The sequence below is a fragment of the Rhinolophus ferrumequinum genome, chromosome 20, assembly GCF_004115265.2.
Source record: "Rhinolophus ferrumequinum isolate MPI-CBG mRhiFer1 chromosome 20, mRhiFer1_v1.p, whole genome shotgun sequence".
NCBI classification, from domain to species: domain Eukaryota; kingdom Metazoa; phylum Chordata; class Mammalia; order Chiroptera; family Rhinolophidae; genus Rhinolophus; species Rhinolophus ferrumequinum.
Window position 1 is genome coordinate 52,106,408 of NC_046303.1, and position 18,813 is coordinate 52,125,220.

An 18,813-nucleotide genomic window follows, 5' to 3' on the forward strand; every position below is an offset into this window, starting at 1 on the left:
AAAAAGGCCTGGCAACGTGCCTGTCACGTCATCCTGATATAACTTAGCTACTTCTCACTACATCTGCTGATGTGGGCGAAACAGACAGAACAAAGAGGGAATTCTCTCCAGCCCTGATCAAGAATGCCTTTAACCCTAAGCTACCCATCACCTCACAGCACAGACAGAAAAGCAACCTCATCTCACATCTCTACTACGCGGGAAAAGGAGACCAAACAGAAAATTGACCTCATCCCATATCTCCCCTGCTCGGGACAATGAGACCAAAGGGGGAATTTACTCAACCCCCAATCACAGCACAGAAATCACCTCAGATGGAGTCTCTCATGTGAAGGAAGAAAAAGCAAACAGACAAAAGTTCACATCAACCAATGAAGACAAATTTTCCTCAACATCTTCCCTACAGGGAGGAAGGTGTTCTCCAGGGAAAGATGGGCTAAATACTGAGTCAAGGGATCTCACGAGTAACATAAGGCAGTTTTTGAAACTAGTTGGGATCTGTCTTTAGAGTACCGGTTCCTAGTTTATTAATACATTCATTTTTTTGGTTGAAAGATTTCCAAAGTACTTCTTTTTGCTAAAGTTTCTAAAACGCAACATTAACACCGTTTTATTGTGTTACTCTGGCCAAGAAGCTACCAGAATACTGGTACCATTCTTGTCATCTGATTTCTTGTCTTCCAGGACTCCGGATAGTTCAGAATGCTTCAGAGAGGGCGGCACTTATACCTGCTGGTCTTTCTGATGGTCAGTTTTATTCTCCTCCTGAGTCTGAAGCAGGTAAAATGTTGATTATCATTTGTGTTTTGTCCATTATTCAAAAGTTAGGCTTGCCCTCTCCCCCTTTTCTTCCCTTCCTCTACTTCTCCAAGCACTTAGCAAACTCTTAACATACGAGACATTTTGGACATGAGAACAATTAAGAGGTGGTCTTGGTGTGCGATCAGCGGGGAGGCTCAGAGATGTAAGAATAAAAGTAATAGAAGACCACAGACACTCTGGTTTGTCACCTGCATCTCAGAGGACAGGCCGGCAAGGGCCAGGGTCTTGAAGCTGTCTTATTCCCTGGCATCCCTGAAACTGACGTTCCTTCGGGAGCCCCCATTTCTGAGAAGGGCAGCCCTGTCTACCCAGCGGCCAAGTCAGAAACCAGAGCCCCTTTCTCATGGACCACGTCCCCCCATTCGCCAGGCCTGGTGGACCCCCCGTATTTCTGCCTCCTCTGTCTCATCCAGGTTGCACCACTTAATGTCATCTCGAGCCCCTTTCTCATGGACCACGTCCCCCCATTCGCCAGGCCTGTTGGACCCCCCGTATTTCTGCCTCCTCTGTCTCATCCAGGTTGCACCACTTAATGTCATCTCGAGCCCCTTTCTCATGGACCACGTCCCCCCATTCGCCAGGCCTGTTGGACCCCCCGTATTCCTGCCTCCTCCTCCGTCTCACTCAGGCTGCACCACTTAATGTCGTCGCCAACCGCAAGTCAGCGTTTCTTGCTTCACTTTCTGCAGCAGCCTCCTGCCTCCCTGCCAGTAGCCTTCTCCCACCCAGAGCCCAGGGTGCCATGTTAACAGTAGCGATCGCGTTCTTGTCAGGCTTCCTCAGAACTAGTCTCTGATGGAAACGGCTCATTATTCCTGTTTTCAGAGATGAGCAAATTGAGGCACGAGGGCTGCGGTAACTTGTCCCACGTCACACAGAGAATACGAGGTGAAGCTAGGGTTTTAACTCTGGCTCTAGTGCCAGCGTCCATACTCAGAGCTAATAAACATACAGCCTTTTCATATTAATGAAAATGAGACCTTGATCATGTTACCCCCCTGCCTCAAAGCCTCAAAGGCGTAAAAGATTAAGAAACTCATGGATCCTTAGCCTGGCACAAAGCACCTCTGTGACCACCTTACCCGGTTGTCCAGCCTCTTCTCTTGTTACTCTCCTTGTGCCCTGTTCTTAGCGTCTCTGAAAATGCTACGTACCCAAACCCTCAAGCCACATGCATCCTGTTTTCTTCTATCCTTAACATTGCCCCTGGTTAATGCTAGTCTCCACTCACAGGGTCAGAAGGCTTCTCCCCACCCCCTGGCTCCCGGCTGTCATAGGTGGGGCGTCCTTTACCTGTTCTTTGGAGCCTCTCCCACAACCCTGTCATCCGGTGTTGGCTGCACTGTCTTTAGCGGTGACGTGGCCTGCTTTTATCACTGACATGTAAACTGGAGTTAGAGACTGCATTATTTTGTTACCAGCATCATGCTCAGCAAATATTTGACACACACACACACACACACACACACACAACCACAAACACACATAAACACTATAGTAAAACAGATTCCAGGGAGAAAGAGCCATGTGAAGATGAAAGGAACAGCAGTGACACATAAGGTATTGAGGAAAGTGAAGGAATTTGGCATTCTGAAGTAACTTACTTGATATTCTGGACTTTGGTATTGGATCTAAAAGCAGTATAACACACAAAGCATTGTCACGTGAAATAAAGATGTGAATTAGCAGAAAAACTATTTCTCAGGCAGCAGAAACTATTAGAATAAGTATTAAATTTTTCATTATCTCCGTATAAGGATTATTTCATTGAGACTTTTATGTCATAGAACTACTTTTTCAAAAAGGAAGTTTGGACTATACTTCATGCTTTTGCATAGCTTTTATTTTTCTAACACTAATAAAATTTCCCAACACTGATCTTGGTTAGAAATTCAGAGCAGCAGGATGATAATATGCTGAGGAGAACCACTCAGGAAGTCTTCCACAAGCTGTCCTTTCTCTTCCCGCCTGTGACATTTACTGCCATCTGCGGGTGGTGGGAAGTATTACCATTTCATTGGTTATGCTAAACAAGAAAAGCTACTTTCAATGTTCCCCTGGGGAAATGCTTTGTTAAGATAAAGAGATTAATAGTGGCTAGGGAAGGAGGGGTCAAGATGGCTTACTTTGTCATACTGTATTGTATTATTTTCATTATCTGAATGCTCAGCCTAGGAAAGAATTGAAATTAAAAACTATTAGAATTAATGTGCCTAGAAAACAAGATTCCAAATCCAAGTTTTCTCATTAGGCCAGTGGCTAACTATTAAATAGTCTTTCAGCAGCAGAAGTTGTAAGATTCTGTTGCCCTGATCCAGTGCTGATGGGACCCTGGTCGATAAGAGAGGACTTGTCTTGTCTTTCTTTCTTCAGCACATAGGGCAGTGCCTGGCACATAGTTGATTTATAACTATTAAAGGAATGAATGAAAAGCAGACAAAGAAATTGGAGGCGCTGAAATTTGAAAGGTTAGCATTTTTCCATGTAAAGGAATAGCATGAATTTTTCTATCACAGAGATTTGGAAGATTAGCACATTTTAGTAAACGTATGTTTAAAAAGACGTAAAGGTGGTTTGCGGGTTTGCTTGTTGGTCTAGCCACATCCTGCTTACCTGTGTGCTAAATGGGAAGAACTGGGAAGCACCGTCGTCTCTCAGATGATTGTGGTGAAGTTGTTCTATGTGGTTAGACAGCTTAGATGAACCAGTTATGATGCTGGGAAAAGGTCATTAGTTCCTAAATCATTGAAAGACGGACTTAAGATATGAAGAATAATAGCTCAATTGTATAATATAATCTGTGCTAAACCAATCTAGATGAAAGCATTAAAATTAGTTTTACTAAAAGTAACCATACATTTTGGTTTGCCTGTGGCAGCCTCGGCTTTCTCTTGTGGCCCCATAATATTATTATTAGAACTCCTTTTATCTCTCAGAAGTGTTCTTGTTTAGATGATCAGATATATATAGTCACCTTATTTATATCAATAGATTTGAAACACAGTTTTCTGACTTTTTCATGAAAATTTTGAGAAGTCACAGCTGAAGATATTAGGTAATAATCATTTTTTAAGAAAGCATGTTTCATGAGGGATAATTTGTACACCATAAAATCCATCCATTGTAAATGTGTCATTGCATGATGTTTAGTAAATTTATAGTTTTTTAACCAACATCACAATACAATCTTAGAGCAATTTCATCATCAAAAAAACTTCCTTTATTTGCACTACTAATTCCAGTTCTACGTAAACCACTGATGTGCTTTCTGTCTTGAAAATTTGCCCTTTTTGGACAATAAAAAGAAATGTAATCATACAATATGCAATTTTTTTACATCTGGCTTCTTTTATTTAGCATAATCCTTTTTTATTTAGCATAATGTTTTTGAGGGTCAATGATGTAGCTTGTATCAGTGGTTTGTTCCTTTATGTGGCTGAATACTATTCCATTATGGGGACATACAGCATTTTGTTTTCATCAGTTGATAGACATTTGGATTGTTGTCAGTATTTTACTGCTATGAGTCACCTTCCTGTGAACCTTCAAGTATATGTCTTTGTGGGAACATGTTTTTTTTTTTTAGATAGATTACTAGGAGGATTTACTGGGTTAACTGTGGGAATTTCTGCTTAACTTTTTAAGCAATTGCCAAACTGTTCTCCCCAGTTGCAATTTGGAATGCCATTGACCTGTAGGCTCGCTTTGCACCAGTACTACCCTGGCTTGATGACTGTGATTTTATGGTTATGTAGCTTTAAAATCAGGTACCATAAGGCCTTGCTTGAAAGGCCTGCCCAACGGTCCCCAGAAACCTAGTTTTGTAAGTAATAAACATTTTCATACCCTCTCTGTGTGTGGCATTATCAGTCTGAACATCTAAATCAAATTTTAGGTGGGACCCCAACACACTGCTTTTGCAGGGCGACCATGATAGTCTTTTAACTTTGTTCTTTTTCAAAATTGTTTTGGCTATTTTAGGTCTTCTGTGTTTTCATGTAAATTTTAGGATTGTAAATTTTTGTCCCAAAAGCCTGCTGCATTGAATGTATAGATCGATTTGGGAAGAATTGCCATCGTGACAATAGTGACTCTTCTAATACATGAACATGGACTCTCTCTACATTTATGTAGATGTTTTCCAATTTTTCTTTTCACTTTTGTAGTTTTCAGCATGCAAGTTTTGTTCTTCCTTTGTTAAACTAATTCCTACGTATTTTATTCTTTTTGGTCCTATTTTGAAAGTAATTTTACTTTCTTTCACTTTCAAATTGTTCATAGAAATCCAGTTGGTATTTTGTATATTCAACTTGTATCTTGTGATCTTGCTAACCCTGTTTATTAGTTGTGCTTTTGTTTTTTTGTGTGTGTATATGGATTCCATGTAGTTTTCTACATACAGGATCATGTCATCTGTGGATAAAAACTGTTTTACTCTTTTCTTTTCAATCTTCTGGATAGGTTTATTTATTTTTTTCTTGTTGCACTGTCTAGAACCTCCAATATATTTTTGAATAGAAGTGTCAAGAATAGATGTCCTTGTCTTGTTCCTGGTCTTTAGGGAAAAGCATTCAGTCTTTCAACATTAAGTATGATGAGATCTGTGAGTTTTCACAGATGCCTTTTTTCAGGTTGAATAAGTTCCATTTTATTCCTAGTGTGCTGTAAGTTTTTATAATGAATGCACACTGGATTTTCAAATGCATTTTTTGCATCCATAGAGATGATCATGTGTTTTTTGTCCTATAGTCAATTAATATGGTATGTTACATTAATGATTTTTGGATGTTAAATCAATTGTTTGTATCTGGAATAAATCCCACTTGGTCACTTTGTGTGATCCACTGTGCAGGTTTCTGGATTTAATTTGCTAATATTTTCTTGAGGATTTTTGTATCTATACTCTTCATTTTTGTACCTACTGTTCTGTAGTTTTCTTATTATATCTTTGGTTTTGATAGCAGGGTAATGCTTGCCTCATAAAATGAATTGGGAAGCGTACTCAACTCTTCCATTCTCTGAATGAATTCTTGGGATGGATCAATATTCCTTCTTTAAATTTTGATAGATTCTCTGATGAAACCATCTGAGTCAGGAATTTTCTCCGTGGGAAGATTTTTAATTGTTAATTCAATTTCTTGTTATATATAGGTCTACTCAGGTTTATTTATTTGTTTGTTTGTTTGTTTATTCTTGAGTCCGTTTTAGTGATTTGTCTCTAAAAATTAATCTGTTTCTTTTAAATTATCTGGTTTGTTGACATAAATCATTTACAACATTCCCCTTAATCCTTTTGAATTTCTATAAGACTGGAACTAATACTTTTTTTTCCTTATTTTGTTAATTTGTGTTTTCTTTAAAAAAAACTGACTTGTTTTCCTGGATTTTTTTCTTCTTGTTTTTCTGTTTTCCATTTTAATTATTTCCATTCCAATTTTTATTATTTCATTTATTCTGCTTGAGTTGTGTTTAGCTTGCTCTTCTTTTTCAGAACTGATTTTTTCTTTTCTGTTATAAGCATTTAAAACCATAAAATTTCCCTGTAGCATTGCTTTAGCAGCACTTTATAAATTATATGTTATGTTTTCATGCATTTCTTGCTTTTCAGCAGGTTGCCTCTGATGTGTCTACATGTAGATCTCTGTATATATTTTAGTCAGTATTTGTTTAGCTTACTAGATGTGTAGATTAATATTTCTCAACAAATTTGGGGAGTTGTGGCCATAATTTCTTCAAACATTTTTCCTGATTTTTTTTTCTCTTATTCAGGGAGGCCCATTACATGTATGTTTTTATGCTTGATGTTCTCTCATAGGTCTCTGAGCGCTGTTCAATTTTTTTCTCCTCCTTTTCCTCTCTGTTATTCAGATTGGATAACTTGTATTGCTCCTTCTTCAAGTTTACAGATTCTCTTCTGCCTACTTGAATATTCTCTTAACTCCCTTTAGAGAATATTTCACTTCAGTTATTACACTTTTCTACTCCAGATTTTTAAACAAACTGATCATTTTGTATTTCTGTCTCCTGGAGGATCTCTAATTGTTGATTTATTGTTGTCATACTTTCCTTTCATTCTTTAAACATGGTTTTCTATAGGTCTTTTGGTATAGATTTATAAATTTGTCTATATAAATATAGTATTTACAGTAGCTCTTTTGAAATCATGGTCTGCTAAATAAAATATCTGCACACACTCAAAGTCACTTTGTATAGAGTTGGGGATTTTGTTTTGTTTTTTCTCCTGAGAATAGTCACACTTTTCTGATTCGTTGCCTGTCTTGTAATTTTTTTTGAAAAATATTTTATTGAAAATATATTGTAGCAACTCTAGATTCTGATATTTCCCCCAGAGGTTTCTGTTATTGCTGTCTATTGGCTGTAAAAAATTGTCTAAGCAAAGTCTGTGAAATTATGTCATCTGTGGTGTGTGACTGCTGATGTCTCTTCTCAGTTTTTGTTGTTGTTTGTTTGTTTGTTTGTTTGTTTGTTTGTTTTTAAAATTCTTTTTATTTTTAAGTCTAGTTTCATAGGGGTCACCTCTGTGTCTACATAGCTTAGTGGTAGCCAATGATGGGACAGAGATTATATTCAAGCACCTTGATTAAAACTTCCATCTTCTGCCAAATGGATATGTTTATGTACAAGGCGTGATTGAAAAATACAGTGTGATGTTTAATTTTTTAAAAAATTTATTATAGTAAAAGACATTTTGCCGTTAATCCCCCTCAAAATCCTCCCCCTCCATTTGAACACACTTATCCCATCATTCTTGCCACTTTCAGAAGCAGTTCTGGAAGTCCACTTTCCTGAGTGTCTTTGTTTCATCCTCCATCATGACAATGCTGTGTCACACATCACCTCTGGTACAGCAATTTGTGTCAAAAGAAACATTATGGTGTGTCCTCATCCACCTTATTCACCAGATCTGGCATCATGCTACTTCTGGTTCTTCTCCAGAGTCAAAATGATTTAGGACATCGAGGCAGCCACGATAGTGCGACTAAAGACACTCACAAAAGAGAACTTCCAGAACTGCTTCAGTTAGTGGCAAAAACAATGGGATAAATATGTTGGAAGCGAGGGGAAGTATTTGGAGGGGGATTAATGGCATGTGTCTTTTAGTGTAATAATTCTTTTTTTTAATTTTAACATTCATCATATTTTTCATCACACCTCATAGTAGGCAGCACATTAAAATCTCAGGCCGTTTGGAGTCTTCTCCAGCTTCTACTTTCTGCTGAGTCTTTTCACATCTCCTGTGCATATGCTTATAACCTCAGGGTTGACCGGGAGTGTTTGATTATCTTTGGCTCTTTTGTGTCTCTGCCAGGCACACACACAGCTTCAGCCAAGCAGGTTGGGGTAGCCATGACCACAACCTCACACCAGCAGAGCCTCTGGCGCTTCCTGTCAAACATCACTGAGTTTGTCAGTTCCCCTTTGCATCACTCCCCACCCCATATTAAGTGAGTTCCTTTCAGCTGCATAATTTTGCTGCCAGTCCTCATGGCATGTCCTACCCTGGAAGAACCTTCACGCCAATCAACCTGGGTATTGGAAGGTGGAGGAATTGGACCAGCTCCAGGCAAGAACACCACTGTTGTTCTCTGAATTCTGCAGTTTTAGAAGCATAAACACTTCTCAGATTGTTGCCTGCCTTTGGTCATTTCCGAGTGCTGAAATGGTTAGTTTGTCCATCTAGTCCAGTTTTACAGTTGCGCCTCAAGGAGACTTATCGACCTCCTGACTTTTATCAACCTCCTTACAAAAAGCCTTTCTAGCATTTACTTTTCAATTATGTAGCATACATGTTATTTTAATTAAAAGTTTATCTTTATTTAGGACTCCCATATATTCCAAGACACGTTAGCCCGTTGCAGCTCAAATGCTGTTAGCCTGACAGGTGGAAAGTGAGCCGAGAAACAGGAGTCTTGGTCTGACTGTTTTCCTCAGCCTCCTTTCAAAGTGGGAGGCAGTTAAGCCACGCCCATGTCTGTAATTGACAGCAGTTTAACAGGCTGGAAAGTGAGGCCTTTATGTATTTATTTGACCACAAGCTTAACTATGTGACACTTATGAGGTTAAGATGTAGGGCACAATCTTTTCTGAAAGATTCTTCGTCTTTTATTCTCCTGTACCAGATTTGGTTTTCGCTATAATCCAGGTAGACATTCTCATAAGAAAAAATGACGTTTTTGAAGTGTATCATCTGGCAAAAGTCAGGCAGCTGTGAGGCAGGCTGCTTTTGTGTGTGAATAGGTTCCATGCAAACCTGCTGCCTTGGTCTTCTCACCACTCCTTCTTTTTGTCTTGTCCCTGCTTATGACAGTAAGGCATACTTTTTTAAAAATGTGGCAGGAACAAAAGTAAAAGATTACTTGCTCTTTAAACTCTTCAACAACATCAGTGTTGATAGTTTAATTTGTTGCCTTCTAGTTCCGTGTTTGTAATTTACATAATTGTGGCCATACTGCCTGTATTATTTATGTCCTGTCTTCAAAGTTATAAAGTTAGTTTAAGTGTATTGTAGAAATTTTGGAAATCCAGACATGCATGTAATTGAGCTGTTTGTTTTCTTCTAGTCTTTCTGATTTGCACACACATATTTAGTTTTTTATTTTTATCAAATATGATCTTACAATATATACAGTTTTTTCATTACATATTTGCTTTTACTTTAATGCATACGCATTTTCCATGTTGTTATAAACTATATAAACATAATTTTAAGAGGATTCAAGATATTTCTTGGAAAAGTAATAATTTTTAACATGTGTTCTATTCTCAGACATTTAGATGTTTTTTCCCTACTTCTTAGAGGGAAAAAGTCTACGTAGTGAGGACAAGCCCTGTTTCCTCGGAACTCTATCCTAAGGACACAGTTGCAGAGTGGAGGACGGGGCCCAATGCAGGAACATTGAGGCGCCCGATGGCGACAGCGGCGGTTGCTGGTACAGCCCCCCGCGACCATGTGTCGTCGCCCTGGGCATGAGGAAGCCCTCGCTGCTCTCTCACTCACTGGCTACAGCAATTAAAAAAACATGTACATTAAATTATCTGTACTAAAGCTCAAGGTTATTTGCTCTTGCAAAACATATACAAACTTGTCAGCAAAGTGGTGGAGGAGGGATGGCCTGGAGAATAATTCGTGGTCTGTATGAATATTTTTAATAGCACGAGTGAGTTCTTTTCTGAATGATTAATGCAAGTGATGTTATTCAAAAGGTTTTCCTCCTACGAGAAATAAAGTAAAAGTTTATTTTATACTTACAGTTTGTTAACCTGAATCTCTTGAGGGTGAAACATATGTAACTGTCATTTAAAATGTCATACAGACACACACACAGACACACACACACCAATTTTAAAGAAATCGTTGCATTAATGGAATGCGATGCTTTTTCTCCTTCCCTTTCCTTACCACCTAGGATCTGAAGAAGCTGAAGAAAAGCAGGACAGTGAAAACGCACTTTTAGAACTATGAGTACTGCTTTTGTTAAAATAAGTCTTTGAATATACAACTGTAACAACAAAATAGTGAAAGGAAATGATAGAGCATTTCTTTGAGTCAATTCAAAGTAAAATTCTGAGAATACGAGTGTGAGTATGTAGCCAGATTTGTTCTATTTACATGAATTTGCCAGTCACATTTTAGTACTGCAAAATTTCTGAATATTTGCTGTTTGGGTATAAATTTATGAAGTGTGAAAAATACCTCAGAGTCCCAGTTTTCTAAAAAAGAATGAGTTCATTTTTGTTCACTTAGCCAGAATGTCTCTGCGTCAGACGTTGTTTAACTACAAATGCTAACTTACGTGTGCGGTGAGGGTAGCAGTCCTATGAGGTGTGGTGCTGTTACTGTTTCATTTACACTTGAGGAAAGTGAGACCAGGGTGGGTGAGTAACTCGTTCAGAGTCACACAGCTAGTGAATGGCAGAGCCAGGACTCAGGCCCTCCCCTCTGGCACCGGTATTCGGGGCCTGCACTGGAAGGGCTCAGGTTTTTGGAGCTTCTGAGACAAAAGTTGTCATCCAGATGAAGCAGTGGCCTTGATGTGCCTCCAGGTGGGGCATGTTGTTAAACCCCTTCATATTATCAAAGGAAAACGTTTCAACCTCAGAAATAGAAGCAGATAAACATAACATAAATTATAGTAGCAACTGATTGATTATTTAAATGTAGAAGGGAAAATAGAGTAGATGTTTTCATCAAAAAAAAATTTTGTAACTAGGTATGGTGACAGATGTTAACTGGACTTGATCATTTCATAATATATGCAAATATCAAATCATCATGCTGTCTATCTGAAACTAATACAGTGTTCTATGTCGATTATATCTCAATAAACATAATAATAATTTTTTAAAAGATAGGAAAATAGTCGACAGATTCAGCATGGCAGGGAAGCCGCACAGGTCAGGCTGGCCGGCAGCAGCAGCCAGCGTCCTGGGAACACAGGCCCTGCGCATTCCTCAGTTGCGCCCGGAAGGCTCCGGCTCCTTCTTCCCACAACAGTGCTTACAACCAAGCGAAAGTGTGGGCATGTGTAGACTTGATCCTTTTCTAAAATAAATTCTGGTGTGACCACACCCCCTGTCCTTCAAGTGTCTATAACACAGCCCATCGTTAGTCCACGGTCTCTGTTATAAAAACGTAAGGCAAAGTGTAGCGTTTTGCCTTTTAACACTGCATCTCAGATATTTTGTTTTCTCTCATTTTCTAAGTGTAAAAAACCGGGGGCAAAAAAGGACCGCAGATGGGGTCTCCCTATGGAAAGTTGAAATGGTGACATCCACTACTGATTCGATTGTACAGCTAATAAAGAACTTATTTATTGTAATACCTCACAGACATATACCATATCCACATACATTTAGTAGCTGCCTGTGGCTGGTAAGATCATGTAACGATCCATCCTCCGTTCAGTGAGACTCAGCTGATCTGTGAGTGAATAGTTGCAGAAACGTCTTGTGCTGTATTCCTCATCAAAGACTTCTTAATAGATGGGAATAGTACTGTTTTAGTAAGTAAAATATCATTTTATTTGCATTCACAGAATAGAATTGTTTTGTTTCATGTCTCAGATTTCATTTGTTTTTCTTTTTTAACATCCTACATTTCCCTTGTGTGTTTTTTTAAGTCGTACGCGTGCACTCTTTGTACAATTTTAAACTGTAATAAAATCCAGCATTTCAAAATGTTTAGTTTTATTTTTCTTGTTTTGCATTGTGTATTTGGCCTACAGTGTTGGAATTACAAAGGGGGACAAGGAGGGATTGTGAATACATAAAATATCACCGGACATTTTTATTATTTTTGTCATGAAATAGCATCTTTCTCTTAGAAGTATGGCTCTAAGATAGTCTCACTACTTTTATTTTGAACGCACACTATAAAATCACTGCTTTCATTTTGTGTTTAGCTAATTTAATTAAAGAGAACTAAATTATATTGTGAGCTATTTTTTTGAAACATGAATATTCACCTTAATGCTTCATAGGAAGGCAGCTTGTCTATTCGTTTTCTTTCCTTCACGTGACATTCAAGAGAAACTCAGTTGTGAGTAGTGGAAATGGTGCTGGTTTGCGTGGAAACCGGCCATTGATGCAGCTCAGATCAGCCCCCCACGTGTGTCCCTGTTCTAAGAAGGGGCCAAAGGGCATAAATGCACCTGGGAGGCTGGGGCCTGACGAGCAGGAGCGTCTGATGGTGGAGAAGGGGGTAAGGAGAAGCTGCGGGCTCTGGCCTGGGGACCAGAACCTCAAGAGCTCAGCGGTGGTGTCACAGTGTGAAGGCGGTCGCACGTGGGCTCACATACACACCAGTCCCCAGAAGATGTCTGAGCCGCCTCGGTGTGACTGTAACCTGAGAAAGAGCTTCCCCGTGATGTGCTGGACGGGCCCCGTGCGTGCGCCACGGATCCTGAGAAGCTGGCTCTCGGCACAGACCAGGAAGACAGAAGTATGTGATTTGCGTGTGTCGTCAGTCAGACCGTGGAAGCCTGAAGCGTGATCTCAGCGCTGGAGCTCCACTGCCCAGGACGGCACAGACTGCGTCCGTGGGCCTGGGCACCCGCTCCGAAGGGCCCTCTTCTACTGGACCCCAATCACATGCTCCTGATGTTAGTGTCCTCTGTTCAGCCTCGGGCAGGTTGGCTCTGAAGTCTTTGTCCCCTCAGAGGGACTTAACGTGCTTCCGTGTATGACATTCAGTTACACACTTGAACTCAGGCTCTCGCTATGTCTGTTCTTCTGATGAAGAAAGCACATCACTGTTGCCCACATCTATGGTCAGTCCATGCTGCTAGGTCTCGGCACCGGTCTGTGTCACCCTGTCTCACTGAGGAAATGAAACCAAAGGTTATCACCTCTGTGAATCAAATACCATGGAATATCCCAGATATTGGTGTGACGTTAGGGATTATGTCAGTGCTACAAGAAGTGCAGCCTGCTCTTTGCTTCAGAATCTGTCCTGGTCAGAAGGTCGACAGGAGATTCCCAACCACACAGTAGCTAACTGGAGTAAACTCTGATTAAAAAGCAGGGAACCACCTGGCACGGCCTATGATATGTCCCATAGATAGCAACCACCTGCGTGTGTGTGTAGATGGGTATTTTCTTTCCATTAGCTGTGGCCTTTTAAAAGTGAGCAATGCTGGTTGTGGTTTAACTGTTCTTATTTTATCTTATAACACCCTAGCTACCATTTTCCCAGTCCCAACCAGTAGGAGCCGGTTTGACTGAGCATTTTCCACGAATCAACCACATTTGATTGAGCACGTAAACAAAAGAAGCCTGAGAAAATAAAACACCATCAGCCACACCAGCACCCTCCCCCACCCATGTCTCCGCCACCACCACCTTGCTCTCCCTCTGTACCGCCCTCCCAGCTCAGGCAGCCCTGGTCAACTGGGGAAGGCAGTTGCTAACAAGTCTGAAGCTCCGGAGGACGCCTAGCAGTGCCCCGTAGTGAATGGCCACACGAAGAGCTCAGTGATTTCTGAGTTTCCTCTCTGCTCCGACTTCCCAATGCAGACATGGGTCCCGCTCTCTCAGTAGAGGACCAGGTATTTGGCCTAAGGAGGACTGACCAAATTTGTGAGAATCAAGGAATAGATCTAATTCAGTTTAATCTTTCTTATATCTGGTTGGTCTTATTCTGTTTCCAAATGGGAACCTCCACTTGCTTTCGAAAAGAAGTTGTTTCACAGAAACCGAAGCTGATTGTAAAGAAACAAAAACTTCCCAATTTTAAAAGACATATCATTTTAATTCTAATATATAAAAGCTTTTACTTTTAAAAGATTCATCACAGAAAATAGAAACATATGCAGCTTATTTTTTCACAACCTTGCATACATTGAATATTTTGTTTTATCCCCAAGCCTAGGGAAACACATGTATAAGTCAGTGTCCTAATTGCTAGTATTAAGACTCAATAGACAAACTGGTCAAAGGACATGAGCAAATATAAATAGACTTTAAATATGGGGAAAGATGCTTATTCTCACTCACAAGAGAAAAGCAAAATAAAACCATGATGAGACCAGTTTTCACTTCGCAGGTTAGTAAAGCCCAGACATTCGACAGCACTCTTGGGATTCACCTGCATCGTGGGAGACGGGTGGAAGGGTGCCATCTCGGTCACGGCAGGTTGGCAATGCCTATCAAAATGACCCCACACACGCTCAGAATGAAATAAAGCCCTAGTATTTACCTCAGCATTTGCCATAATAGCTCAGGGTTGGAAATGAGCCAGCAGTGTATCCCAGAGAACTGATTATAAAGTGTGTACATCCACCAGTGGGACATGCAGCTTCGTGTCCCTATTTACTGACACAAGGGGTGTCGGATGGCTAAGTGAGAAGTGCAGAACAATGTTGATTGTATACTACCTTTGTGTACCAAGGGTGGAAATCAGAATATCTATGCATATACACATGCATAGATATCTGTTTCTATATGTACATTCATATCTGCATAATAGAACTAGAAGGATGCACAGAAAAACAAACGTGTGACCTGTAAGAGATGGGACAGGTAGCGACAATGGTTGAAGCAAGATTTGTTCATGCATTTTCAGAGTGTTCTGATTTTTGAACACTTGTGAAGTTATTATCTAATTATTTTAGTAGGATTCTGCTACGCATATTATTTTTTTCAAGACTACTTTCTAGTTGATTTTCCACTTCTTTAAATAATCTCCATTTTTTGAAGATGCATAGTAATCTGTCGTATGATGTCCTTTATGTTTTTTGCTTCTTATTGGACATTTGGGTCAATTGGGGGCCTCAGTGAATGAATATCCTTGTGCCTACATCTTAGTGCCACCTCCCATTTCCTTAGGAACTTGAGGGTGGCCGGTAAGAGCAGGTTCCGGATTACATCGCAGCGGAATGGCTCTGTGATGGCTCCTGGCTGCCTGAGAGCAGCAGCAGCAGCAGCGGAGCTCAGGAGCTCTTTCAGTCACTTGCTGCCCTCAGCCCCGGCTGCACATTACAGAAGGGGATTTTTAAAGCCTGTCATGAAGTCTGGGCCTCCGTGACTTTTAAAGACTCCAAGAGGAGATCCACTGGTATGTGGAAAAATCAGCAGATTTTAAGTCAGACGGACCTGGAATCGTGCACTCTGGCACTGCTCGTGTTTCACCTTGGGCACATGTCTTCGTCTCCCTGGGACCTTGTCCTCTCATTAGTGAAATGGGCGTCATACATACACTGTGGTACAATGAGAGCGTTAGACACAGAGCATGCAAACTGCCTGGCAGGATTCCTGGTGCTCACTAAGTCGGAGGATTTTGTGTTACTCAAACCAAACAAAAGAAAAGAAACAAACAAAAAAGTAGCCTAACGGAACATGACCGAGACCATGCATTTACCCAGATAAGTTTCCATCCCTGGCGAAATGTCGAGTTCTAGCTTTTTGGCTGAGTTGCATCATGTTGGTATAGTATCTGGTTATCTCCTATTACTCAGGATTTCTAATTGGCAGTTACATAGGACTTTGATGAATGTAAAGGTAAAATCGGGTATTAATTAATTGCGGCCTCCTGGATTGGCAGAAAGCTTTCAAAAAACAAACTCTGTGAGGAAAAGAATTCCAAAACAGTACAGGGAATTCGTAATGTGAAAACCTTCGAGAATCCTGGCCTTAAAGTTTCCCTTTTTTATGGTTGAGAAGTGTATGGAGTTCTCTAGCCCTGCAAAGACTGGAGACTTGAGTGCTTTTATGTGGACTCGGATAAATCTTTGCCTAATTTTTCCACTGCATACTTGTGGACGCACCTTGTTGTTCTGTTACTTATTTCATCCCACCAAGTGCCTTGGACTTTAATTGCAGAAGTCCAACTGGTGGGTGGGATGTCAGCATATAAAAATCTTCCCAACATGAAAAATTGTGTGGCAGGTGTACATATAACCCTCTAATTGTATGAACAGCATAGGAGCAAGAAGAGGAAATGTGGAGGCAGTTCTCTTCATCAGCTCGGAGCATAATAAGGAAGGAAATTTTCCTGTCTTAGTTGAACTAAAAGGAATCTGTTTCTAGTCTAGTAGAAATTAATGTAGAAGTCAAGAGTGGAGCTCGGTAGCTGGGCTGCTTGGGTTGAAATCCCAGCTCTGTTTGTTATTTGCTGTCTAACTACGAGGAAATTCTTTATCCCCTCTCTGCCTCAATTTCCCCATCTATAGACAGAGATAATTATATATATATATATTTCTTAGGGTTCCCATGAGAATTAAATAACATGTATTTAGACGAGTACCAGTAGGCACAATGCAAGCTTTGGTATTATTACTTCATTAGGATGTTAATCATTGAATTTGTAAATTGTGCTAGAAATCTGAAATATTTTAATTGAACACTTTCTCTTAAAGACAGGTAAGCTTAGGCAATGTAACACGGTCAAGAACAAATGACACAGCTAGTTACAGCCAAAGCAAGCAGCCAAGGCTCTAACTATGGCGTATGAGGCGGATGTTCTGGTCCAGTGTTCCACCCCTCACACCGTGTGGCAGTCTAGCTGTGATGGAAAAGCACTGGACAAAAAAGGAAGTATACCCACCTCCTACCTCAGAAATGCACCCGGACACACCAGAGGCTTCCACAAGTGATTCTGAGGAATCGCCATTCAATCCAGGGGAGAAGCTGGAGAGTCAGAACACTGTACCAGGGAGAACCATCAAAGGTCCATTTCCTTAGCACCCAAAGAACGGTTGCACACTTAGGACACACACTTACAAAATAAGGAAGAAATTCCATGCAGTGGGTAACAACAGGAGCCTTCAGAAAGAAGCCATGCCCGTTATGTTTTGTTTTTCCCAGTTAAAAGTAGGTGAAGGGGAAGCCACATGACACTAGGTAACAGAACACAGGCTCTGAATTCAGAGAGACCTGGTTTCCAATGACTATTATGCACAAAATGGTGACCATGAACAGATCATACAATCTCTCCAATCTATAAACGGTGAGCTGTAAGTGTACCCACCTCCAACGGCTCCGAGAGGATTAAGGGGACTGCCTGGTACATACTAGAAACTCACTGAGTCTCTATTCTATCCATATCTAACCTGTGCAGGCAAACAAGATTACAAAAGTTTGTCAGTTGTGAGTGTGTGAGTAGTGGTATCTAGTATGTGTAAAGTAGAGTTGCTAACGTAGCTGCTATGCTGCTGAAGGCTTGCATGTACCAAACACTATTAATTGATCTAACCCACACAATTTCAGGAGAACGGGCACTGTGACTTCATTTTACAAATGAGAATATTATGGCACAGAGAGTTCAAATCGCTTGCATGAGGTCACACAGACACCAATACTAGACACAGGACTGAAATCCAGACGCTTACAGGTGTGTACCCGTCCACCACTGTCTCTCCGGGGCCAGTGCGGTTCTCATGGGCTGTCATGAGGATCAGGAAACTCGCTGCTTGTGAAACAGGAGTATAGGTCTGAGCATGCAGGGCAGATCGTGGGAGATGTTATACTGTCGCATTCAGAATGTCCCAAACCCAACGAGACTGAATCTGGTGACCTTTGAAAGAGAAGTAACCTGGGCACCTTCATTTGGTTCTGGGTCCCCTTGGAGCCAGTGCCCCAAGAAAGCATCATGACCACTATCTCAGGGACAGATACAGAAATTAAGATTGTCCATTGTTAGAAACGATGCCGAATTTCATAGTTCAGTTGTCAGGCTCTTTCTTACCTTGGGCTTTCAATTAGATTTATCAAATTAAAGTACACAGACAAAAGCAGTCTTTCAATTTTTTAAATTTATTGTGCCTATTATAAAAAAACACAGTACATAATTCAAGCAGCAACTATGGCGGCTTCAGGGTGTATAAATGGAAAGCTGCAAGGCAGGTATTTGGTTAAAGGGCACGGAGGACCATGCCTGGAAGCTGCATGTGGTCTACACTCAGAGGCATGACAATGTGGGTGGCTGTAGCTGCCGACAGAGACTCTGGAGAGAGTGGTTCTAAAGGCTACCCCTTGGCCCTCCTCCTGAGTAATGGCGGGATTAGTTATTTTTACAGATGGAATTTTCTGTGTGAGTAGTTTGCAAAACTGTTATGCAATAATGGCATCATAGAAAAATGCACATGTGAACTGAAATACACCAAGCCCAGAAAGGATTCCCAGCTAGATCCTCAGCAAACTCTGTCAGGGACAATAAACGAAGAAGAATTGACCCCTTTGTGCTACCATCTGTTACTGACTCTTTCCGTCGCAGCAGACTGCTGTTCTCTTAGACAGACAGAAGGCGACGATGGCAAAGTAGACGACACTCTTGAGCAGGAGGAGGAGGTAGGTGTAGTAGGCAGAGGTGTTGATGAGCTGCAGCTGCAGTGTACCTAGGGAAAGTCATTTGGTCAGTTTCACCTGTCCCTGGAAAGGAGAGGGACTATTAATGGGAGGGGTCACAATTCTTTATCTCTTGTGATCTAAATGAAGTGGCACTGCTGCTCCACCAAAACCCAAAAGTAAACATCT

General features: G+C 40.7%; 1 gene segment (V, D, J or C); it reads right to left on the reverse strand.

The window, feature by feature from the left end:
* Window positions 1-18,249: 18,249 nt before the first annotated feature.
* LOC117012567 (T cell receptor gamma constant 1-like) overlaps window positions 18,250-18,813 on the reverse strand; it is a 72,359-nt gene continuing 71,795 nt past the window's right edge. The window contains 1 exon segment of the C gene segment in view: window positions 18,250-18,674. Within this exon segment, the coding sequence occupies window positions 18,532-18,674 (143 nt within the window).